The sequence below is a fragment of the Protopterus annectens genome, chromosome 9.part0 (assembly GCF_019279795.1).
Source record: "Protopterus annectens isolate FY-2018-M chromosome 9.part0, PAN1.0, whole genome shotgun sequence".
NCBI classification, from domain to species: domain Eukaryota; kingdom Metazoa; phylum Chordata; order Ceratodontiformes; family Protopteridae; genus Protopterus; species Protopterus annectens.
The window spans coordinates 644,848,348-644,875,035 of NC_056743.1; the positions used below are offsets into that span (position 1 = coordinate 644,848,348).

General features: G+C 39.3%; 1 protein-coding gene across 1 annotated transcript in view; it reads left to right on the plus strand.

Moving 5' to 3' along the window:
* The window catches only part of LOC122811398, a 167,519-nt gene that overhangs the window by 13,540 nt on the left and 127,291 nt on the right, over positions 1-26,688 (plus strand). The window contains exon 2 of the mRNA XM_044083222.1: positions 23,091-23,405. Coding sequence (XP_043939157.1) covers positions 23,219-23,405 — 187 coding nt within the window. The 5' untranslated portion in view covers positions 23,091-23,218. The remainder of the gene's footprint in view (positions 1-23,090; positions 23,406-26,688) is intronic.

Below are 26,688 nucleotides of genomic sequence, written 5' to 3' on the forward strand. Positions count from 1 at the left end.
GGCTACATGATCAGAGAGCTCTTCCATGTGTCTTTTCATGTAGTCCAGGAATGTACGTCTCAGGTCATTCACAACAACATGAACAATGACAGAGTCATATTTGTACTTGTTCTGGAGTGACCTAAGTGCTTGTGTTATGTGGCGGATTCTGGCTCCTGACAGGCAGCTAACAGTAACCTTCTGCTTGTCCAGCCTAGTGAGTGGGACGTCAGCGTGCCTGACTATACAGTCACTTATTACTAGTGTGTTAGGTATGTTATTTCGCCTTAAGGGCTGTGACTGTGCGGCACACTGATTTTGTGTTTTATGTGATGGGCAATCAGTGTCAGGGTATTAGTGCTTGCTATTAGGTCTGAGCAAGTGCTGGGCTGTAAGATGCTTTTTGAGTTCTTAGGTTGAGAGTCAGACTAGTTTCAAGGGAAAAATTGAAGAGGAGACTTAGTGGAGCCAGGAATAATTTAACCGTAGCTAACCAGCACTGCCCGGTGTGCAAAACTGTGCAAATGTGTTTTTTATAGTAGGGAAACGAAAGAGATAGAAATTAGCCCAAAATGGCCAATAAACTACTAACGTCTGGGCTGGAACCACTCCTCCAGGGACAGATAGGTTGCTCAAAGCTCCCCTCTCTCACAGGTGAACATTGAAACTTCCTTCTATCCAAGTAAGGTATGGGCAACTTAGAAACTAGTATCACAGCCCTGAATTCAACACTAGCCTGAAAACTGGACTATATTATCTTAGAAAGGAGGCAAACAAGGATTTTTTGTTTTTGAAAAGATAAGGCAAAAACAGTAAACAATACACTTAAAACAGCTTTAAATGACTACAAACGATCAGAAAAGGCTATCACACTTTAGTGTGTAGTCTACAACAGTTAAACAAATTATTTAAACAAAAAACAACTTTTTAAAAGTGCAGGCAGTCAAATAAGTGCAAGCTTTTAAATCACAATAAACACTGGAAAATCTGCATTTAGGCAGAAAACAGTTAAGTACAGCAAGTAAGTACAGAAAACTGATACTTAATCACTCCAAAGTATCTCTCCTAAGCTAGAAGGCTTGTATCAGTTTAAGGCTTTCTAGTGCTACCCAGTAGGTTAGTTACAGGAAAGATGGGAAACAAGCCCAGATGTGGTCTTTTAAACCAGAAAGTTGAAAGAGATGGACAAACTCTCCATATGGTCAATAAACTACAATTTCTGGGCCAAGAACCTCTCCTCTCATGGTAGACAGGCTACTTAGTGCTTACCACTCCCACTGATAAGCCAGAAGGCTTTCCTCCAACACAGAAAGGCATGCGGGGCTCAGAAGCTTACCAACAGTCCTGGATGCAGCAACTCTGTGTCTGGACTAGGCTAGTTACAGGAAAGGTGGGAAACAAGTGCAAGTGTGGCTTTTAAACCAGAATGTTGAAAGAAATGGAAAAAAAATGCTCAAACGGCCAGTAGGTGCAATTTCTGGGCCAGGAACCACTCCTCTTGTGGTAGATAGGCTACCTAATGCTTACCACTCCCACTGATAAGCCAGAAGGCTTCCCTCCAACACAGAAAGGCTTGGTTGGCTCAGAAGCTTATTACAGGAAAGGCTGGGAACAAGTACAAATGTGGGCTTTTAAGCCAGCAAGTTGAAAGAGATGGAAAACTGCCCAAACGGCCAAATAAACTACAATTTCTGGGCCAAAACTCACTCTTCCCATGGGGGATAGGCTACCTAGTGCTTATCACTCCCACTGATAAACTAGAAGGCTTTCCTCCAACACAGAAAGGATTGGTGGCTCAGAAGCTTACTAACAATTCTGGATACAGCGTCTCTGTAACTGGACTAGCTAGTTATAGGAAAGGCAGGAAACAGGCACAAGTGCGGCTTTCAAACCAGAAAGTTGAAAGAGATGGAAAAAAACTGCTCAAACAGCCAATAGATACAATTTTGGGGCCAGGGGCTACTCCTCTTGTGGTAGATAGACTACCTGATGCTTACCACTCCCACTGATAAGCTAGAAGGATTTCCTCCAACACGGAAAGGCTTGGGGGGGCTCAGAAGCTTACAAAAAGTCCTGGATACAGCAAATCTGTACCTGGACTAGACTAGTAACAGGAAAGGCAGGAAACAAGCGCAAACACAGGCTTTTAAATCAGAAGGTTGAAAGAGAAGGAAAAGCTTCCCAAACGGCCAATAAACTATAATTTCTAGGCCAGAAACCACTCCTCCTGTGGTCGATAGGTTACCTAGTGCTTACCACTCCCACTGATAAGCTAGAAGGCTTTTCTCCAACACAGAAGGGCTTGGGGAGCTTAGAAGCTTACCAACAGTCCTGGATACAGCAAATCTGTACCTAGATTACACTAGTTTTAGCAAAGGCGGGGACCAAACGCAAAACAGGCTTTTAACCAGAAAGTAGAAAGAGATAGAAAAACTGCCTAAACAGCCAATAAACTACAATTTCTTTGTGAAAACCCACTCTTCCCATGGTAGATAGGCTACCCAGTGCTTACCACTCCCACTGATAAGCTAGAAGGCTTCCCTCCAACACAGAAAGGCTTGGGAGGCTCAGAAGCTTACCAACAGTTCTGGATACAACAAGTCTATATCTGGACTTGACTAGTTACAGGAAAGGCAGGAAACAAGCTTAGAATTTTTTTTTTTTTTTTTACAGAACCTTTCTCAACCTTTCTAATGCCCTTCTCCTTCCAGAATAATATTTCTCCTTTTAGTTCTTTTGGTATATTTTGCCACAATTCCAAGATTGCCCTAATCACCCTCGATAATAAACTGCATCTCATATTCTTAATACTTACAAACCAATCTGTCAACCCAAACTCAACATTCACTTTATTCAGTAGCTTACTCTTTCCCATTTTCTTTCTTTTTCCCACAAAGTCCCAGTCCAAGACCTCATTCACTGTACTTCATCATTTGAGACAGACTGATCTCTGTAACATATTATGTAAAATCTGTCATTCCCCATCCTCCATTCCTTTTACTTGCTACCTCCTCTGGCAATTCTCTTCCTTCTACCTCTCCTCATGAATCTGTCACATACTAATTGGACATCCCCCACTATCTTACTTGAAGGAGTAAACTGAACATGAGTTCTTTTATATATACCATGGAGAGGCATCAAGTTCAGAAGACCTCTATTCTGCCTTTCAATGTGTTGAACCTCCCTGGCCCTGCTTCCAGGTTTCTATTTGGTGTCTCCATTCATTCCAGTTCTTACTTCTTATTTCATTGACTGAAGTATATAATTTGAGTTCCAGGTATTTTTCCAACAACTGAAGTAGCAACTGTAACTCTCAGCTTTTCCGTCTCTTCTTTTCTTTATTATAATTACCATCAATTTTTGTAGATGCTGTCACAAAACTGGCTGTCTCCCAAACCGGCTAAATAGCTCCAGTATCACTGGAAGTTGGCTGGATATGTCCTCTATCAGTAACATGCAGTTGTTTGCAAATACACTTCTCCTTCTCATTTTGTCCTGTTTCAGCCAATGTTTCCTTGCTTTGTGTACTAAACACACTATAACCATTAGAAAATGTCCAGGTGATAGAGGGCATTCCTGATGTGTGCCTCGTCACAGCACTGTCTCTTCTATGAGGCCTCCCACTTATGTATAAGCCTCATTTTTGGTGCATTGTAAGAGGCCTTTAGCCCCCCAACCATTTCCTATCCCAGCGGCCTTGGTTAGTACTCTTTCCGTGAAGTTCCATGATACACAATTGATGGCATTCTGAATATCCATAAGAACAATGTTTGCTTTTTTCTGGCCATTCTGATCAACCCACTTGACAAAATTCAGTGAAATGTGCAAATGATCTGTGGGGACTCTACCACTGACATACTCCCCCTTGCTTATCCCCAACCAATTTAAAGACTAGGCTGTAGCCTTGCTGTTAAAATGCAGGTGAAAATGTTTATGTCTGCATTACATAGTGAGATAGGTCAGCATTTCTTCATACCCAACTCTTTCCATTTCTGTTTAAATAGAAGAATCACTGCGGCCTCTTTCATAGATTTTCTCACTCTCCTCTTCTCCATGATATCATTAAACCATTGAGTTATTATACCCCCTGGTTAAAATACCACTCTAAGACTACTTTCCTTCCCCCTTCCAAATGATTGATGGCCTCTATAGCCTCAACTTTACCAACTTGTCTATTCAAGGCCTCTTTCTGTCTTTTACTGAGTATGTACACATTGCAACTGGTAACAAAAGGACTCAGAGACCCTTCCCTTTTATAAAGATTACTATAAAAAAGTTTGAACTATTCCCTTATTCACTCATTTGTCAAATTCTCCCCTTTCATCCTCTACTGAACTAATCCATGCCTTCATTCATTGATCTCTGATCCTCCGCATCAGCATCCATATTTTTGTTTCCCCTTTTAGCCATTGTTTTGCTCCCATTTTAGACATGTCTGCTTTGATTGCTGATTTCTCATATTCACTTAACTTTTCCTTAATTGTTTTTCCCTATTACCCACCACTTTCCCCCCTACATTATGATCTATTTGCTACAGTTCTCTTAACCTATCTTCCAGTATCTGCATCTTCTGGGTTTTTCTTTTTCTCATCCTTCCTCTTTTCCACAATATATTCCCTCACCAGGCAGAGTTCACACATCCCACTCCTGCACTCCAAGTGATCATTCTTCATTTCTGTTCAGTTCTGTTGTTTTTCTACCCACATTCTATGTCCATTTAATGCTCCCTGTCTTAAGTCAGTGTCCCAGATTCCATTTCCAGCCCTCAGCTATCTGACTCCCTCCTTCTCAACTAATTTTAAAAGCTGCATAATCAGATAGAGTTCTCTCTGTACTATACATACTGTAGCTGAACTCTCCTCTTGGTTACATTGTCTGCCCACATTATTGCCATTACTGGATGGTGCAGTGGTGCAGCGGTTGCACTGTCACTTCACAGCAAAAGGTTCTTTGGTTTGATTCTTAGCTGGGGTGTCTTCTGTGCAGAATCTGCATGTCCTCCCTGCATTCATGTGGGTTTCTTTCTGGTGCTCCAGTTTCCTCCCACATTACAAAGACATGCATTTGGAGCATTTCTCCACAGACCACCACTGAAAATTGGCTTTGTTCCAAGTCGGACTTTCTCGGTAAACAAATGTTAAATAATAAATAAATAAACATTATGTATAACCTGCTCAACTGTTTTAGCTAGAATAAGTGAAGCCTACCTCTTCTTGTTTCATCTTTTGCCAAACATTCAAAAGCCTTGCCTGCTTCATTACATTTGCTAAGCCTTTTTGAAATTCAGTCTATGAAACTCGACTGCTTCCAGTTCCAACCTATATTAAGGGTCAAGGCATAAAAAGAAAGAACAGACACATGTCCATAAAGGGATTATAAAAAACAATCATCTTTCTATGGCCATCATTGCACTGTGGGTGATAAGAGACCAATGGTGATCTATATCCAAAGTGAAATGGCAGTTCATGGCCTAATAGCATAACTGAAGAAAAATCCTTGGGAAATTCTTGGGATGCACTAATTGGTCACACAAATTAGGTAAATATCGCTGTACATACCAGTCTAAAATAAAGGATAAAATACAGTTAACGCTTTTATTATACATCATTCATTGGCTTAGTGTTGGCATGCAATTATTTCTACTGGGCAAATGCACTGGTGGGGGGTTTCAAATCACCTAGAGGTTGTATGTTGTTTTACAATGTTAGGTTTGCAGTTATGCATATGTGGTACATTTCCCTGATATGTCCATTTTATGACCGCTTTTACTATGACCACAGCAGTGGCCCCTCTTACCATGAAACTGTAGATATACTGGCATGTGGACTGCAATGACAGATGGACTCCCCTGACATTATCATATTTTCCTTTTTTAATGACCTTTATAATATAGTACAGGCCTACTGCTCACATGCTGATATTATCAGGACTGGTGCAGGTCAATATATCATGATAGTGTTAAGGTTTAACCATAATATAATAAACTTCAATCATTGGTAGATTAAAATATAATTAACAAAAAGAGATAGCACACACGTGTGGGAGACATTACTCAGGAAGTCATGTCTCCCCAAACAAAAGAATTCATAATCTTTTTATAGGAAAACTCTAACAAAGTAGTAAACTTTGTCAATCATACCACTGCTAACAGCCAATAAAAATGCTAACTAATACAGTCCATAATGCAGTTTATTCTTCGGACCTTTACTAAATACCTAATAGAAATATGTCAAGTTTAGTAAAAATAGATTTGCATCTTGTTATCTACATTTCTAGCGTAGTACGGAATACGTTTCTTTTTACCATGTGATTTAGAAAGAATCTAGCGTAGTACGGAATAAGTTTCTTTTTATCATGTGATTTAGAAAGAACAGCAAAGAAAAAACGTCGCTGGGAACTGCTGCCGTGCAAATAAGTATAAAATATTTATTAAAACACAGAAGAAAACAGAGTTAGCGCTTTCGGGCCAAAACCCTTCATCAGACAAAGTACTCAAACAAACAGTACATTTTAAATTATTTAACAACCAATCAGTGTTCTGTAAAAAGCCCGCCTACTTCTGAGGGTTGGCTTTAGAGGTACCATATCATTGAGCCCTGGGTTAATATGGGATGTTAAATCTAGAATCCATCTGGATTCAATAGCTTCTGTTTTTAACTTAATATCACCACCTCTCCTGTTGAGAAACACATTGACAATCACCCTAAATCTAAACTGATGTGTTGGGTTATCCTTAATATGATTATATAGGGCATTATGTTCGTCACAATTCCTGATGGACGAAAGGTGCTGCAGAATCCTAACCTTGAGCATATTATTAGTTTTGCCAACATAATATCCAGAACATGATGTACAGTTTGCCAAATACACCACATTGGTAGTCCTACAGGTAGCCTTACCCTTGAATGAAAAACTCTTTCCTGTGGAGGGATGTATAAAGATTGTCTTCCTGTTGATGTAGCTACAAGCCTTACAACTCCCACAGGGAACTGTACCTATGGATCTTGGTAGGCATGTGACGTCATTGTTACCTCTGTCATAACAAAGTATGTCTTTGAGGTTCTTATTCCTCTTGTAACAGAACTGTGGAACATCCCCTACTATGTCCTTCAAGTTACTGTCACTTGTAATGATGTTCCAATTTCTCCTAATGATGTCACACACCCCTCTAATGTTGCTACCATAGGTTAACAACACTCTAGGTTTGTTACCCCTCCCCCTGTCATTATTATTTTTATTTTTATCTTGATTATTATTACTGCCCCCCAATGTTGTGGGGACATTGAGCCATGGCTTATATTTGCCCTGTCTATTCTCGCTACCTCTTTCTACTGCTGCTTCCACCAAAGCAGCAATGACGTCACGTGCCTACCAAGGTCCATAGGTACAGTTCCCTGTGGGAGTTGTAAGGCTTGTAGCTACATCAACAGGGAGACAATCTTTATACATCCCTCCACAGGAAAGAGTTTTTCATTCAAGGGTAAGGCTACCTGTAGGACTACCAATGTGGTGTATTTGGCAAACTGTACATCATGTTCTGGATATTATGTTGGCAAAACTAATAATATGCTCAAGGTTAGGATTCTGCAGCACCTTTCATCCATCAGGAATTGTGACGAACATAATGCCCTATATAATCATATTAAGGATAACCCAACACATCAGTTTAGATTTAGGGTGATTGTCAATGTGTTTCTCAACAGGAGAGGTGGTGATATTAAGTTAAAAACAGAAGCTATTGAATCCAGATGGATTCTAGATTTAACATCCCATATTAACCCAGGGCTCAATGATATGGTACCTCTAAAGCCAACCCTCAGAAGTACGCGGGCTTTTTACTGAACACTGATTGGTTGTTAAATAATTTAAAATGTACTGTTTGTTTGAGTACTTTGCCTGATGAAGGGTTTTGGCCCAAAAGCGCTAACTCTGTTTTCTTCTGTGTTTCAATAAATATTTTATACTTATTTGCACAGCAGCAGTTCCCAGTGACGTTTTTTCTTTGCTGTTTTACTTGTTTTACAGAACTGGGATTTGGCATAGCACGAGCTTATTTGGTTTTGATTTAGAAAGAATACTGCCTCAGGCTCAGGAAATGACACTTAACATTCTATACTTTTCCATGTTTCCGCGTATGCTGTTGCAACACATACACTAATCTTCTAGAACGCATGCAATTTCATTTTAACCCTTTACAATACTTTATTGTATGGCAGCTTCCTGTGTGGATTTCTCATTATTCTGCAGTCATGTATTGTATCACCTTCTCCGTTCTGCTTTTCTGACATGCTTTCTTAAGCACATGTATTTGCATTTATTATGTCCATTTCTGAGAATTCTGTTACTATGTCTATAATACAACCTGTACTGCACCCACAGCCATCAGTCCTAATTTTGCTTTCATAGCACATTGATATATATATATATATATATATATATCCATGTATAGGATTGATGTACATCAACATTGTTAACCCGTGCAAGCATGCACACAATGATTACTAAGGTGTTTGTGTATTTTCAATGTTTACTTCCGCTGCTCATGTCTAACTCAGTTCACTATCTGATCTAACATAATGTATCTGCAGAACTGTGCTGCAGCCGTGACAAGAAGCTGCTTGTTCAACACAATGACTTGGTTGCATGCCTGTGTGATATAGCATTGCTTCTTTTTGCACACACATTGCGAACAGTGGTGGCTTGGATTTGGTCATGGACACAGTGTTTATGAACCCCCAGGACACAGAAGATAAGTGGTGAAATGAATCACATTAAGTGGTCAAATATGGGAGATGATCATACATCAGACTTTGAGTAAAGTATACTAGAAACAATATTGCAACAAAATGTGAAATCAACAACTGCTCTTAAGAAAAATAATAGCTTTCCTGGATGGTGAAGTATAAAGCTAATTAAGATTTGTAAACAAAAGAGGAGAGCACATAGAATGTATATTGAATATTCAATCAGGAGAAATAAGTCAGAATTAAACAGAGTAACAAAAGAGTTTCAAACCTTAATTTAGGTTCAGAAACCATTATATGAAATTTGGATAATATCGAAATATGAACATATATTCAGTCAAAAATATGTGACTGGAGAGAATAAATAGGATTTGGATGTGGCATCAATGTGATCTGATAATGCCCCTATCATGCAATAGTTGTTTTGTTATAGTATGAATGTATAATGCAAAGTGAGAGCTCAAACTTTGGAAGGCTTTACTTTTAACAAAATTTTCTGAACTGTTCTGATTAGAATATTTGTAACTGAATACCTGATGATACAGTGCTAAATATTTTACAATTATTATTACAGCATTATTTATGTACATATGCTTGATTTAATGTGATGTTTAATTTTGGGGACGCAAGTTTTGTATAATACTGTTTTAAGGTGAACTCCTTGTGATATATGAATGTGATAATCATTAATGTTATGAGAAGAGTAATGGCATGGAAATGGATGCATGTTATGATATTAATACAGTAAAGAGGATGCTATAAGCAAATTTGCATGTAACTTTATAATGTAGTTCAGCAAGCTGAAGATGGTTGGAAACAACTAGTAATAAGGTTGTAACAAGAATGAAGACATATAGGGCCTGGTGGGTGAATGAAGATGGGCATATGCCAGCTGTGTTTAATGTGTTTTAGTTATCAAGATCAGAAAAGAAAGATAACATTGAAATTACATTTGGTTTGACAAAGATGGTGTTTCAACAATGGAGAATAAAGACATTGAATGAGACCTAGCTATGCTGTTTTAAAACTGATCATTTTTGATGGCCCCTCTCCACTCACACAACTGGCCCATTCATTCCAGGATGAGTGTGACAGGCATCTGTGGTTTAGGCAAGAGCCCTAAGGCCCGATTGCTTTTTGCTTAGGCCCTATCACCCCATCCATTCCTAGTTGCAAGGGTCAGGTGGTAAGACACATCAGTTTGCTGGTCCTGTGGAGTGGCCTATCCATCTCACAGTTGAGCTTCACCCTCCCTTGTGGTGGTTCCATGAGCTGTACTGCATGGTACTTGCTGTAGGGATAATGTCTCCATATGCTGGCAGCAGGTGTTTCTGCTAGATATCTCCCACATGGTGAGCCAGAGTTGCTTCCCACTCTCTCCACAGGGTAATTGTACCATAGTGATCAGTCATTCCCACCCCCAATAGCTCCATCAGACACCTGAGCTGCTAATTAAACTCAGTTTGCCTGGGCTGCAGAGTTTTATCCCTGTACACCACCCTTGCTGGATGCTAGACAAAATGTTGGATCACAGCAATGGCATGATTAACTGGTAGGTTGGACTTACTGGATTTGTCTGACAATGAAAGATGGAAGGAGAGGTGCTGACATATCAGTGTTACACTGTATATGGTTTCCCGATGACAATCACTTGCAGCAGGTAATGTAGACAATGCATGTTAGAAGGAGGATACTACCATCAATATTAAAAGAATTAATTTAGTTCAAGGAAGAGGCACAAAGGGGAGAGGGGAATGTATTTGTAGCACTATATTGTCGCAGGGCAGCAGCTTAGATATGATTACCTGTACAATGATAAATGACCGATGATGGTAGATAAAAACATCTGACATAAATAAGCATCACAATATGCTAGTCTGTTGATTAAAGAAAATCAGAATTAAAATATATAACAATATGCACATGGCAGAGTAGTTTGGAAATAATGAATAGATGGGGCAAATAAGTTATTTTTAGGATAAAAAAGAGTTAAAGGCATGAGGGCGTGAGTCTGTGATTGCTGTATTTTAATGGAAATGTCCTGCTGAAGAGAGATAGTAACAGTGTACCTAAATCAGAAATTTACCAAATAGTGGGCAGGCTAAGAGACTGATCCATTTCTAGTGTAGTAATTTCCAAACTTATTTGGAAGATAAGAAACTGAGATTGTTCATGTGTGTGTGTGTCTGTGCTTTGTTGAAGTCTCTGAGAATTAGTCTTTAACAACTCGATAATAACGAGAATATTGAATTCCTGTAGGAATCTACTCACATTGCCTTATAGATGATACTTGTAGAATGTTCCGGCTATAAGGCCACCCTTAAAGTAATCTCCACCTCTACACTATATTTATCTAATTCTTAACCTAAATCTAAAGCAAGAAGCAATTCTGCCTCCAAGTCTGATTCTGTCTAGGACAGGAAGCAACCAAATAATCATCAGGAAATGTAACTTACACATAACAGTCACAATCAAGTCACGCTCTACTGAGAATGCCAATGTCAAACTTGACTCGTTAGGTTCAAGATTCTTTGCTATTTTGTTGCATATTGAATACACATTATAAAACATCACCATGGAAGGAATGTTGGACACATGTTTTACATGTTCATTTGGAGGCACCATGGAAAACAGGAGTGTCTGGGAAAGACAAGGAGCCTAAATTCCTAGAAGAACTTAAGTTATGCAATTGGTCAATTCTAAAATAACTACCACTAAAGTATACCCCTCACTGGTGAGATCAGATCATAAACTAATCTCGCTGGAGGTCCTCATCCCGCCCCCACCTGAAACAAAAAAGACCACAGTGAAAAACTTCTCAAAAGCCGATTTCACACTTCTAAAATCTAGTGTGGTCTCCTTTAAGGCCCCTGAGCCAGTGGTAAACATTACTCAAACCGCTGAATCACTTACAAATGCCTTCTACCAGCACCTACAGGACTGCATGGATCAGGCAATCCCAAACAAAACTCAGACTCTCTGTACCAAAGGCAAGCGTCCAGTCTGGTGGACCCCAGCCATAAACAAGCTCTACAACAAAAGGAGGAAGCTACTACAAGATAGAGCAAAATCCTTGAAAGGTAAGACACCTTTGATCATTATAAGTAATAAACTAAGAGCTCTCATAAAATCATCCAAGGCAAATTTTGAGAGAAAAATCGCCAAGGACTCTAAAGACAATCATAAGGCCTTCTTTAGCTATGTTAGAAACCTAGGAGGAAACTCCCAGATATGCTCAGAATTAGTTCAAAATGATGTGAAAATTACTGAACCTACACACATTGCTAACATACTGGCTGACAGGTTCAGTGCAAACTTCTCCCCCCCAAAAGGAGAGATATCTATTCCAGAGGATTGTAGCCCCCCAAACATCTCCAACGCCCAGGTGAGAACTGCCCTCACTAAGGCAAAAACACAGCATCCATGGGACCGGATGGTGTCCCCGGCTGTGTGCTTCATGAACTCAACGAGGAATTAAACCCACAGTTAGGACAGCTGTTTAATCTTAGCCTCACCTCAGGATACGTACCCAAGGAGTGGCACACGGCGACTGTGGTCCCACTTCATAAGGGCGGTGCCTCCACAGACCCTGGAAATTACCGCCCATTAGCTTGACAAGCCTTATCTGCAAAGCCATGGAGAGGATCATAATGGAACTCATAAATAAAGACATAGGAACTTGCAGACTTTGGATCCAACCCAGTTTGGCTTTGTCAAAGGCAGATCCTGCCTCTTAAACTTGGTTGACTTTTTCGAGACAGTCACCAAGGCCATTGATGAGGAAAGGCAGTCCATACAGCCTACCTCGACCTGGCAAAGGCCTTCGACACAATACCCCACTCAGGTATCATCGAAAAACTCATCAGCTTGAATGTAAACCCATACATCACAAGATGGGTTGCAAACTGGCTAAGCGACAGAACCCACAGGGTCAGAGTTGCTGGAGCCATGTCAGACTCAAAGCCTGTCACAAGTGGTGTCCCACAGGGCTCAGTCCTGGGTCCACTCTTGTTCGGCATCTACTTTTCTGAAGTACAAGCAAACACAGGAGGGTTATGGCTGACAAAGTTTGCAGATGACTACAAACTGGGCGCTAGTCGAAAACACATCTGACACAGATATCCTCCAGAAGGGCCTCACAGAAACGGATAACTGGTGCCAGAGCCATGGCCTGAAGTTAAACGCCAAAAATGCATAGTCATACCCTTCGGGAAAAACAAGGTTACCCCTAGCTACCATATAGGTGACAATCCACTGAGCACAGAAAAAGTCATCAGGGCTCTGGGGACCCAAGTTGACAGTAGTCTTCGCTTGACACTCATGTTGCTAAAGTAGTTAGGAAAACCTTCTATATCGCCCACCTGATCATGAAGGGATTCACATCTAGATCAAGGGAGGTCATCGTCCCCTGTACTCATCACTCATTAGACCTATGATTGAGTACAATGCCCGTTCGAATGTATGTGACCAGACACCTGATGCAGCTTGAAAGGCCCCAAAAGTTCCTCACCAAAAGGATAAAGGGTCTCAAAAATATGTCTTATGCTGCCCGACTGAAAGAACTCCAGCTTTATTCAGTCTCATACCGCTTGCTCAGAGGTGACCTGTGCCTGACATATAAGGCCATGTCAAACCCAGATTTGATGAATATGCTTCACCTCAAAAAATCTAGATCCCTCAGAACCACATGGGCGGGAGACTTAAACCTTGACACGGTTATAAATAGAACGTGCTGGAGGGACAGATTCATCATCCAGAGACTCCCTATGCTGTGGAACAAAATCCCGGTACATGTGAGGCAGAGCACCTCGCTGGCCTTGTTCAAGAGGAATCTTGACCAATGGATGGGAGATCGCAGATATACCCCAGGGATTACTTCAGTGTCACTGCTTGACAGAGGCACAGAAAAATGATAGGCATAGTTTTTATTCAAACTAAAGGGGTGGCGAAAGCCACATAACTATGGGCTAGGCTTATAAATGCCCTTGGGCAGATAGCCTAGTATGAACCTATGAACCTATGAACCTATGAACTAGATGAGGCAGTAACACACTTTAATAACACATTCCTGGCCATCCTTGACAACCATGCATGCTCTATTAGAATTAAAACAAAAGTTGCCCCCTGGCTCACTAAAGAAACCAAACTAAAGATCATCCAAAGAAATAATGCCTGGAACACCTGGTGCACCTCTAAAGCCCTACAGGATCAACTCAAATTTCGACAATGTAGGAATGATACAAAAAAAATCCATATTACTAGACAAAATAAGCTATTTCTGCCATCTACAGCAGAAACACCACAACAAGCCACAGATGTTCTGGGCAGGTATTAACAAACTTCTCCACCCAGGGCAGTCCACTACTCCAACCCCTTCAGCCCCTACCCAAAAATCACCAGAGTCCATTGCCAACACCTTCAACAGTTTCTTTATAGAAACCATCCAGGCCCTTGCTAGCAAACTTAAACCCACTTGTCCTAAAGCTGAAACCCTTAAACCCAGTGACAACCTCTCCTTTAGCTTCTAAAAAGTTCTGACTTCACTCATTAGAGCCCTAATTAAAAAACACAAACCAACCACCCTTTCATCTGACCTCCTCCCTGCAGACTACCTGAAAAAAGCTGTTGATGTCATAGCATACCCTGTCACTATTTTGATAAACAGAACCATAACTGAAGCCTCTATCTGGAAAATATCCCATGTCATACCACTCCATAAAGGTGACAGCTCCATTGAACTGTCAAACTATAGACCAATAGCTATCCTTTCCCCTCTGGCTAAAATTATGGAAAAGTGTATCCATAAACAACTCTTACACTACCTTATTCAAAATAATCTTCTGGCCAGCTCCCAGCATGGATTTAGACCACAGCACAGTAGCACCACAGCCCTCCTCTCCTTTTCTAATGTCATAAATTCCAACCGTAACAACAACAAACTATCTTCTGCCCTGTTTCTCGCTCTCTTCCAAGGCCTTTGACATGGTTAACCACCAGCTACTCTTACTTACCCTAAATAAAATATCCCTAAACAAACATGCTATACAATGGTTTCAATCTTATCTTAGAGGGTGACAGCAGGCTGTCCTTTGGCAGGACAAACTCTCCACCCTTCTCCCCATTACCCTTGGTGTCCCTCAAGGCTCCATATCAGGTCCCCTTGTTTTTTCCCTCTTTATCAGTGACCTCCATACTGTAATCCCAGATGCAACCTGTATACAATATGCCGATGACTCCACCCTGATCTGCTCAGCCTCTACCCCTACAGATCTCCTTAGTTTAACCCAGAAAACCTTTAATACAGTGGAAAACTGGATCTCTAATCAACAGCTGATATTAAACCCTAATAAAACAAAGCTATTGCTCTTCTCGTCTACTCGCAAATCCTCTCAACCTTTGTTTACTATAACATCTAACAATGGGACCATAAGCTCACCAAATATGTATACCAAACTCCTAGGAGTTATACAACCTCAAATATGATATGCACGTAAACCAAACTATTAAACCGTTAATAAAAAACTTGGCTCCCCATACAAAAACAAACCTTTTCTCACCCTTCTAGCTAGGACTGCCATTGCCCACACCCATCTGCTTTCAACTCTACTCTGTGCCTCACCAATACTCACTAACCTGAACAAAACTGATCTCAGCAAACTCTCTAGCTACTACAATCAAATTGCCAGGTTTGCCACAGGAACTCCCTACAGGACACACCATTGTCAAAACCTACACCTTTTAGGTTGGCTAGAACTCCCCAGGCTAATTCAATTTATTCAACTTACTACTGCATTCAAGGTTATTAACCATCCAGAAAAAACGCCCTCCCTTAAAAACATTATCCATCCCTACAAAAACACTAGGCCTCTTCGTTCCACTACAAAAACTTTTGGTTCAGTCTGTTAAAGCTAACAACCTATCTGGAGAATCTTTGTTTGCAAATTCAGTAGGCAAAACCTGGAATTCACTCCCATCTGACCTTACTCTGAACCCCTCCCTTAATCAGTTAAAAAAAATCTAACACAGCATTTTAAAACTCACTGGTCATGTCCTTGCTCTAACCCTGACTAAAGCCTCATCTACTTCCATATCCCTGCAATTTCTTATTCATAGCACATAACCTCTTACTCTAAAAGATTTGAAAAGAGAAAATGTAATATCTTTGCAGGTAGTCTGTATATAAGCTGCACCTATAGGTTTGATAAGAGAAACTGTAATATATTTGTATATATTTCTGTATATAAACTGTATTCTTCATAAGCTTGCAATGTGAATCTGTAACTTGTATGTTAAGACAATATGTTTGCGCATACACTGCAGCTTGCTTGTCTTTATCTGTTTGCTAGTTTGGAGCTTTATCCCCGGGCCTCCGGTGAAAATGGACATGTATCCAGTTGGACTATCCCGGTCAACAAATGTAAAATATAATAAATAATCAATAAATAATGGTATCTTAACCTAGTCAGCACAGAAGGAGAACTGTTCTGCTGGCTGTATATTCTTCTCAACTTTGGGAAGAAGATAAATCATATTTGGCTCTGTATCTGCATGGCAAGACCAGTGGTACTGTGACTTTTGACACTTTGAAAATTATATTTCAGCACAAAAAATATGAATTCTGGGACTCCCTTTCTCTCTGTTATACCTTTAAAGTATTCTTGGAGGGTCTTCAATCCCTACACTACCCAGCATGACACCCAGTACTACTTACGCATATTAATTCCAAGATTACTGTACTTAAGAGAAAAGTGAACACTGTAAGCCTCTGCAGTTACAAGATCAGTATATATTCTCCTTAATCACACTTATATTTTCACTGTTCCAGGGATTGCATTTAAGATCCTTTGACAGGCACTCATCTTTGATTATGCTATCCATGTGAAGCCCCTCAGAAATACTTTGTGATTTGCATTTTTATAGATGCCATCAGAGAAATGGGATAACAGAAATGACAAAGGTCACTCAGATAACATAAGTACTAATCAAATGCCAGCTCTAAAGGATGACAAAATTTAAATATTATACAAACAAATACAGTGAAATATACTTTTTTTTAATCTGCTGAAACCATATTACTTGCTTATGCTGACTGTTATCTGCAAAGGGTCACAACTTCTATTGCAAAATGTACACAGCTACCCAAAAGTAAAATAGCTGTGGTATCTAAATGTGAACTACATTTCAAAAAAGAGGACATCAATTCAAAATACCTTTGCCACTGGAACAGTTGAATTTGCTGTCATAATATCTATAGCAGGGAAATGTAACATTAGAGACTGTGTACTGACTCCTTTTACTGCACCAGTACATCTATCCTGTGTATTAGTTAGAAACACATGCGCGTGCACACACACACACACACACACACACACACACACACACACACACACACACACACACACACACACACACACTCACACATTTCTAGCCATGTTGTTGAAGTGGTTACAGCAAACAGCTGGTGGAAATATATAGGAAAGTGCTGAAAAGCAAAGATTGAAAAGGGGAATAAGAGATGCCTGAGTTGGCTGGGTTATATGGTACAGAGGTCATGGATAAATGATAAGGTGGAAAGAGTCTAAGTGAGGCATTAAGATATTATGGGTTATAGCAGCATGCATACCAAGTGGAGGGCTTGGGTGTACTGATATTAGCATGGTAGGGGTTCTGTCAGTCATTGTGAATATAGGGAGATAGGATAGGTATCTCTATGTTATGGAAAGAGTTGGGATAACAGGAAGAACAAGAGGAAAGGTCTCAAGTAGGTCATGTGGAAGTGAATTGTGGGAGAGTAGCAGGAAAGGAGGTCATAAAGAATGCTTTGCATTTATATGATATGATATGTTTGCAGACAATCTTGTGTAGCTTTATTTCAATTTGTTTTTGCTTTCTGACTAATTTTCCTCTGTCTTTTTAAAGTTTGGCTCATGGGTAATTTTTTGAGTTCTCAAAACTCAATGGCTATGTCCTTGTACTAATCCTGACTGAAATTATTCCTTAACTACTCCCAACTTCCCCCCTTTATTTTTTCCCAACTTTCCCACTATAAAACTAATTTTTACTGTAGACAGATTTATCTTTGACATTGTCTTAAACAGTTTTTTTTCTCTTTTTCTCTAGCACATCTTGAATTTTGTTTAATATCTAACTGTAAAATGTTGCTTACCTTGTGATTTATATTGTTAACCAACTATTTTTCTGAAAGATTATGGTTCTGCTTTTTTGGTTTATTTGTGTTTTCGCTAAATTCATACAAATGTCCACCTTTGTACTTATTGTATGATGCTTATTATGATTTATTGTTAATTATTGTTTTACTTCTTGTAATTGGAGCTTTTCTCCCCGGGCCTCTACTGAAAACGGATAATTGTCCAGCTAGACTAGCCCGGTCACCAAATGTAAAATAAATAATAAATAAATAAAATTTTTCTAAAAATATTTCATTGAAAATCTTTAGGTAAGGTCCTCACAACCCCTGTGCACCTATACAAACAGCAAACTCAGACATCATGTATGACTGCACAGCACTGATGCAGTAACAATACAGCTACCCTTAAGGCCTCCCCATAATATCTAGATGTATCAGTGTTCCTCCTGAGATGAGTTGGGGTTAAGTGAGTTTCATTTTAAGTGATTTTTTGCTTTTCTGAGTTTCTATGTGTGGGAACTGAATATTAGATGCAAAGATATGACAGGGAATGACAGAAAGATGAAGGTTTAGTAGTTAAGATAATGAGTATTGAATAACAAGGTTTAAGATTCAGTAGTAGGATATTATATTCATGCAAGCAGAAAATAGTGTCCTTTAGAATCCAAATAGATGCATAGTGAGGGGATTGTGTATAAGGCTATTCTGCTTAGTGTAGATGTTGAAAATAGTTCATACACAGATGAGAAGGTCCTAAACAACTTATAAAACTTTGATGAACAAAAAGTGCATGCCGCTGGATTCTCAAAATTTTGAGGCTAAAGGAAAATCGTATAATACCTCTGACTACTAATGTCATCAAATCTTGTATGAAGAAAGTGTAGCATCCAAGAAGAAGAGAAGGAAAATAAGTTCCATCTTACAAGTGGAAGGAAAACAGTGGCAGGAAACTACAGAAATGAACTGATATTCACGGGGCCTTTACTGAGAAGATATTGAGATCAAATAGGGAGGGAGGATTAAAACAAAACATGCATAGTTAGTGTAGGAGGAATGTACGCTATTAATAAACTGTGATCAACAGTTAATCTAATCATCAGAAATATGGGCAAACTATGTGGACCAAACAAGCATGGCCTACTGAATTTTTGTTAAGTGATATAAACTTATGTGTGCCATCTGTTATTTTCCATGTAACTTATATGATTATTTTTCATGTTTGTTGTCTGTCTTCAGTGAATTAAGACAGGCATACAAATGATGATTCTGTGTACCATGGCTAGTCTAATCACTTTCTCCAAAGATACTGTTTCTTCCCAAAATCCTGATTTTCAACAGGCTGTGCTCAGCTGGGTATCCACCACAGGAGTCAGAGGTTGGTGAAGGAATGTAAAGGCAAAAACAGCAATTAAAATTCTTTTCCTTCAGTTAGTTTAACAGTAGGTCACCAAAGCAATGGACAAGGGTAAAATGGTGCACACTGTCTACCATGATTTGGCCAAGGCATTCAGCACACCACACTCGGGCGTTGTAGACAAACTCACAGAATTAGGTATAATAAACCCCTATGTCACCTGCTAGATAGCCAGCTGGCTCACTAGTAGGACCCAAAAAATATGAATAGGGGAGTCCACCTGCACAAAGAGGCTGGTCAGTAGCAGAGTCACTCAAGTTCCATGCTGGGTCTGCTGCTTCTTGGCATCTACATTTCTGAAACCATGGCCAATGTCAAGAGCCTCTAGCTTACCAAGTTTGCAGATGACTGCAAACTAGGTGGAGTCATAGAATCCCTCAAGCAGAGCTGGATACAACACTCAGCAACCTAGACAGTCATCTAGGGCCCCCTGTCTGGTAGGGTCCTGCTGACCAGGGGGCCTGCCACAACATTTAATTTTTAATAAAAAATATTAAATTTCTTCTTTAAGGGTGTTCATTCTTCTTTAAGAGACCAAATGCATTTTGGCCTTTGCTTCAATGCACATACCTCCTGCTATTGCTTTTTCTTTAAAGGTGTTCATTCTTCTGTAATAGAATGAGCACCCTTTGGACTTTGTGTTCCTGCATGTAACGATGCACACATTTCCTGCTATTGCTTTTCTGTGTCTGTGCATGAGGAATTTTAAGCAACATAACAGACAGACACTCCTGCCCCTTGAGATTGATTAAGGTAAGTTCATAGGTTGGTACTAGGCTATCAGCCCTAGGGCCTATACAAGCCTAGCCATAACAATTCCCTGGCTATTTAAGTGTGAGTTGTGTGTGTGTGTGTGTGTGTGTGTGTGTGTGTGTGTGTGTGTGTGTGTCTGTGTAATGCCCTAGTTAGGAATGGCAGGTTAGTTCATTTTCTCAGGCTTAAACCCTGTATCTTAGTTATAGGAGACAAGAGCCTAAATCTTCTACACCAATTACCAGAGCACTCAAAGTGCATTTTCAATGGATTGAGTTTCAGTGCTTTTTCAAGGAATTGTGAGCCTCAGTGCATGTTCAAGGAATTGTGAACTTCGGTGTATTTTCAATGAATTGTGAGCTTCAGTGCATTTTCAAGAAATTATGAGCTTTAGTGCCTTTCCAAGAAATTATGAGCTTCAGTGCATTTTGAAGGAATTGTGAGCTTTAAGGGAAGAGAAGTTTATTGCTGCTCATGCTAAGTCTGTTTTCAATGTGCAACTGTTTTGTTTAGTAGATGGTCTTCACTGTTTGTGCTACAGAATTTGAAAGCAGTGTTACTAGTACAACAGGTAGCATGCTTGTCTTTTGATGTTGAAGGCTAGGGGTTCTACTACCACACCATATAGACAGATTGCTGAAATGCCTAGTAAAGATGAATCTGTTGTCAGTTTGCCACCCATTCCCTATTTCTGTGGATTTTCAAGGAATGTTGACTTTCTGTATATTTTCAAGGAATGTGAGTTTTAAGGGAAGAGAAGTTTACTGTTGCTCATGCTAAGTCTTTTTTCAATGTGTAACTGATTTTTTTAGCAAGTAGCCATCATCATTGTTTGTGCATTAAATTTTAAAAACAGTATTAGTAACACAACAGGTAGCACACTAGCTTTTGGTGCAGAAGGCCGTGGGTTCTACTCCTACTCCATGTACATGGAGTGCTGATATTGCAGTGTTTCCTTTATGGGGGGGGTATGGGTACTGCACTCCTGAGCGTGTCCTACTTTGAATGAGATGCCAAGTAACTATTAACCAGTTGCAGGTTTGACAGCCATCCCTACTGCAATATTAGCAGCTTACCATTTTGTTTTACATGTAACACGGGTAGTTTATTCTTCAAGGGCAGCAGGCACTGAATTTATATTTGAAACACTTAAATGTAAAGTTGTTTGCCAGCAGTAACCTCTTCATTAGTTATAGATCTCTTTAATGTGGAATTATTCAGATGACTTTTACTTCTGCAGAGATTGTGTATATTGACTGATATTGGTGGATTGTAATGACAGAAGTTTAACTGGCCTTTTGTGGTTGAAATGTTCTGTAATGGGTGATTTTGTCCTTATTGGTTCATACATTTTGTTTCATTGCTTACTGGAAAAATATTCAAACCTACAAATTTAAAGCACACTGTAACAAGTGGTGCTGTATTATATATGGAACATAATACAATCAGGATGGTGCATAAAAGAATACATACATGAATGTATGTTCAAAAAATGTGTGCAAGGAGCCTGTGGTTTGAACACAGTCCAAAAGTAAACCTAATCCACAACTGGCCAGATGCATTTTCTTTGAATGTGGGTTTCAATGCCATTTCAATTAATGTGAGTCTCAAAAGCAGGGAAGTTTACTGTTCATGCTAAGTCTGTTTTCATTGTGAGAGTGTATAGTTTTGTTTAGCAAATGCCTATCAGTGTTTGTGTTATAAAATTTTAAATATCTTCAATCATTGTAGAAGTAAAGAAGAAAATAGTATGTACACTGACAGGTTTGAACAGCATTTATGTTAACTGGGGAGAAATATCCAAGTAATGGGGCACAGGAATGGCTAGGGGGTGCTTTGGGGAGCTGCTTTGGGGGGCCCTGATCTATTACACTGCCTAGGGCCTCACTTGACCATGCTCTGGGTCTGCCCCAAGATGCTAACATCTTCTAAGAAGGCCTAAAACAGGCAAATATCTGGTGCCAGAGAAGTGGTTTAAAACTTAATGCCAGGAAATGTGTAATAGTAACCTTTGGGAAGTCAGCTACCCCTAGAAACTACCACATTGATAACAAACCCTTAAGTGTCAATCCAATAGTCAGAGATTTGGCGATGCATGTAGACAGAAACCTAGCCTATAACCACCATGTATCTACAGTAGTAAGAAAATCATTCTATGTTGTGCAATTTATAAGCAACGGTATGTTATGTAGGGCAAAGGAACTCATCGTTCCACTGTACTCCACCCTCATCAGACCAATCATTGAGTACAGTGCCCTCTTTGGTATATACCTGACCAGGTACATGCAAGAAGTGAAATGTCCACAGAAGTTCTTCACAGAAAGAATACAGGGTATAAACATGTCATATGCAGATTGCCTCAAAGCCCTAGCCTCCTATACTATGTCTCCTACAGACTGTTGTGGGGTGAACCATGCCTTGTGTACAAGACATCCTCGGATCCATCTCTGATGGACCTTCTGCATATCTGCCAAGCAAATAACATCAGAATTACCCAATTTAGGGACCTTAACCTTGTCTGTGACATAAATAGGACATGCTAGATGGACAGGATCGTGTCTCATAGACTTCCCCTTCTGTGGAAGAGACTTCCCATCTATGTGAAGCAGAGTTCTTCCCTAACCCAGTTCAGGCATAACTTGGACCAGTGGATGGAGAATTATAAATTCACCACTGGTCTGGCACCTATGTTTCTAATAAACAGAGGAAACCTAAAAATTCATGTCCACCCATGCCCTAGCTACATATACCTCTTAAAATAATCTTAGGGGTGTAAAACTTGTCAAATACATTTGGTAAGCATGGCTGTACTTAAAAAGGCCCCTGTGGTTGTTAGTCTTTTATACATCTATGGACTTAATGAATATATGAACCTACATGACAGACTGTACAGGTCTAACTCAGAAAATCCATTTCCTACTTTTCTTTCTTTCTTTCTTTCTTTTTCTCCGTTTTAAGCTGAATGACATTTCTTTCAGATGAAGTAATTTTTTATTTTTCAAAATTCATGACAAAAGTATAGTTTTATTTTGTGCGCTCCTTTTCCCTACAGATCTGAAAATTGAAGTAGCATTGGGAACAAAAGTGGTACTGCCTTGCAATCTAAGTCACCCTTTAATTGATTGGCTGTGGAAACCATTAACCTGCGATGACATCAGTGTACCAGTTACCATCTTTACCATGACTGCTGTGAGAGATGATCAAATAAAGTATGAGAGATTCAAATACCGTCTTACTGTGGAATGGGATAAAGCACACGGTAATAAAAATCTTATATTATCATCAGCTCAATTGGAAGATTCTGGAGAATATAGCTGTACACATCATGGAAAAAAGAACATAACAACTATACTAATTGTGAAAGAAGGTAAAGCAGTGACAAAAATGCAAAACTAGAACATTTGAACTGCTCTGCATTACATTTTAAAAGTTGGGCTATTTCTGAATATTCTGCAGATTGTCAGCCATAAATTTGTTAAAGAATCTGTAGTGTGTATGTGTTTATGTGTGTGTGTGTGTGTGTGTGTGTGTGTGTGTGTGTGTGTGTGTGTGTGTGTGTTTGAGACAGATTCCATTTGTCACTTGACATTGAGAAAATAATTATATGTCCTCACTTCAGTTTAGAGACTAACATTTTAATCTGTGTTGCACACTGTAAAGTCTTTGAGCTTTTCCCGGTTAGGGGTCGCAACAGCGGAACTCCGGTCTGCAAATGATTGGCAGTGGATTTTTATGGTGCCGAGTTGCCAGCCCGATGCCCAACAAAGAAGGCACACCCATTCACGCTCACACCTACCTGCATGTCTTTAACGTCACTCAACTGTGGGGAGGACTGCAGACTCCACAGAGAAGGCGCTCCAGCCGAGAATCGAATGGGAGAACCTCTTGCTGTGAGGCGACAATGCTAACCGCTGCACCACTGCAGCACTATATACCTAAACTTAAATAACAATGAAAAATGTAGAAATCTGCCATGTCCAGCTTGTAATTTCTGGGCAACTTTTCAACTAAAAAGATCACAACATGGTTGTTGAAAAGTAACTTCCTTCCTTCCTTCCTTCCTTCCTTTATTTATTTATTTATTTATTTATTTATTTATTTATTTATTTATTTATTAGTGTTTGTTCAATGGAAAGTTCCTAGTGGACATAACCTACTTGGACCAGTGGCCTAGAAACACATTTTCTAAGAAATGATGTATAAATAAAATTGTGTATAAGCAATATGAATTTATTGAGAAACTATAGATGAATGAAGATGTATACAGTGGCTACATAATCTGCAAGTGCACAGTATATACACTGAATAAAATATAAGCAATTCTGTAAAGCAGACTTTAAATATGAATTATGTCGAAATTACATTATGAGTCAATAGAACATGATACATAAAGGTACACAATGAAGTCCACATCACCATTTGGTGACGGATGCATTTAAGGTGCAGGTGGGATTACATCAAGGATCAGCTCTGAGCCCTTTCTTATTTGCAATGGTGATGGACAGGTTGACAGGCGAGATCAGACAGGAGTCCCCGTGGACTACAATATTTACGGATGACATTGTAATCTGTAGTAAGAGTAGGAAACAGGTTGAAGAGACCCTGGAGAGGTGGAGATACTCACAGCTGTCCCTAGCAATAGCATATTAGCAGATATCATGGTTGAATACATCAGTAACCAGAACCTACATCTATTGTTTGGTGCCATACAAAAATTCAGAGCCTGCAAAGGTTTTGCTGCTCCAGAAATTTGAGAAAGCATTGCTGAATGCTTTATTCAGGTTTTGCTGCCTGTAAATTGGAAAAAAAACATCACCAGCTGTCCAGTTGCCACTTGATGTTGTTAATTATTTCAATGTGATGTTTTGAATGTTTTTAACACCATGACTTCTTGTGCAAAGGGCATATTAAACTTCAAAACCTGCTTGGGATCACATCCCAGATCAAGTCATAGATGTATCATATAGAATATCTATGATCTATTCTGAAGTAAGTGAAAGATGACCTCATCAAATCTCATGAACTTTATAACCAAGTGAAAATGCTAATTCTTACAAATAAAAGGACCTTCTGTCCAGAGCACATTGTTAAAATCTAGCGTCAAAATGCATTCTGGAATAATGTAGAAAAACTATAAATTAAACTTTGGTAAAATCCTGCTGCTTTACAGTTTCCTCACCTCAGTAACATTGAGAACATTTGTAGCATTTTTGCATGATACTACAGAAGGCACTGACAGCTAGTTAAAGGACTAACTGTCATAGTTTTCCACAGTGTCTGTTTCACCTTTAAGCTGCAAACAGTCACATTAGGTTTATTGTTCAAATGTTTACATAAATTGAATCCTGAATCAGCTTTGGTTGACAAACCCAGCTCCAAATTCTGAAAAAAATCTCTGCAACAACTACCGCTCACTCATTTTCAATAATAATTACCATATGCAGCAAAGTGGGCCTTGTTCCTTATATTTAAAAAAACATACTTATTGTATCCAACATAAAGGACAAACCTTAGTTACATTATATAATTATCACAGCATAGTTCACTTATCCTCTTTATTATAAATTCTAGGAAAAAATGTATGTAAATACAACCTAATCTCAAATTCACAACCTTGTTTCAGGTCTAACCATCATTGATACTGCTTTACTGGATATTGTAGATTATATCTGTAATGAATGAGATGAAGGCCACGTTGTTAAAGCTTCATTGCTAAGTCCTCAGGTTTCAGCTTGACAAGAACGCAACTCACTGCGTTCAGCTTATCAGAAACTCAATTTATGAAAAATGACCCATTTGTAGGCATCTCCCCAAACTTATATATCTTGTCGAAAAAATAATCAGTCAAACTGAATTGTGCCAGTTCTACAACTATACCTTTATCACTTGCAGTAATTCATGGCTTGTTACCTGGACATTCCTTTTTACTTTCCTTGTGAATGACTTGGTTTATCATTGTGGAGAGGCAAAAAGGATCCAGTATACCAATGAATGTACAATTCTTCTTGCAGATATTGCAGTCACTATAGTCAGTGTCAAACTGCATTATAGATTTCCTTCACTGTTGCTGTGGCTTAAAATTGTGAGATTTCATCTTAACAGTATTAGGACCAAACTTATGCTCCTTTCAAATAACAACCCAAATCATTACCATTCTGACATCACTATCCTTTCCAAAAACAAGTTGAATATGTCTAGGTCCATCAAAAGGCTGTCTTGCCTTAACCTATCTAAACAAGTCAACAACTGAAGAAGTAATCATAACAAAATTGCTTGGCCGGATCATTAATAGTCAGTTATGGTTTACACTATAAATACACACACACACACACACACACACACACACACACACACACACACACACACACACACACACACACACACACACACACACACACACGCGCGCGAGCGAACGTATGCACACACACACACGATTTCTCTCCTATGTTAATATTTACTCACTCCTTTTACTTCTGCATTCTGCACATCTGCTACCTAACTAATCTGTAATCAACACTATTTCATATCTTTGAGATGGCTTACAATAGGGTAGTAAAATTTGCTGAAGGACATAAGTATAGAATGCAAAACTGTTCAGCCTTTTTGGAGTTTAACTAGCAAATGCCCCTTAATTTAGCTATCATTTGCTC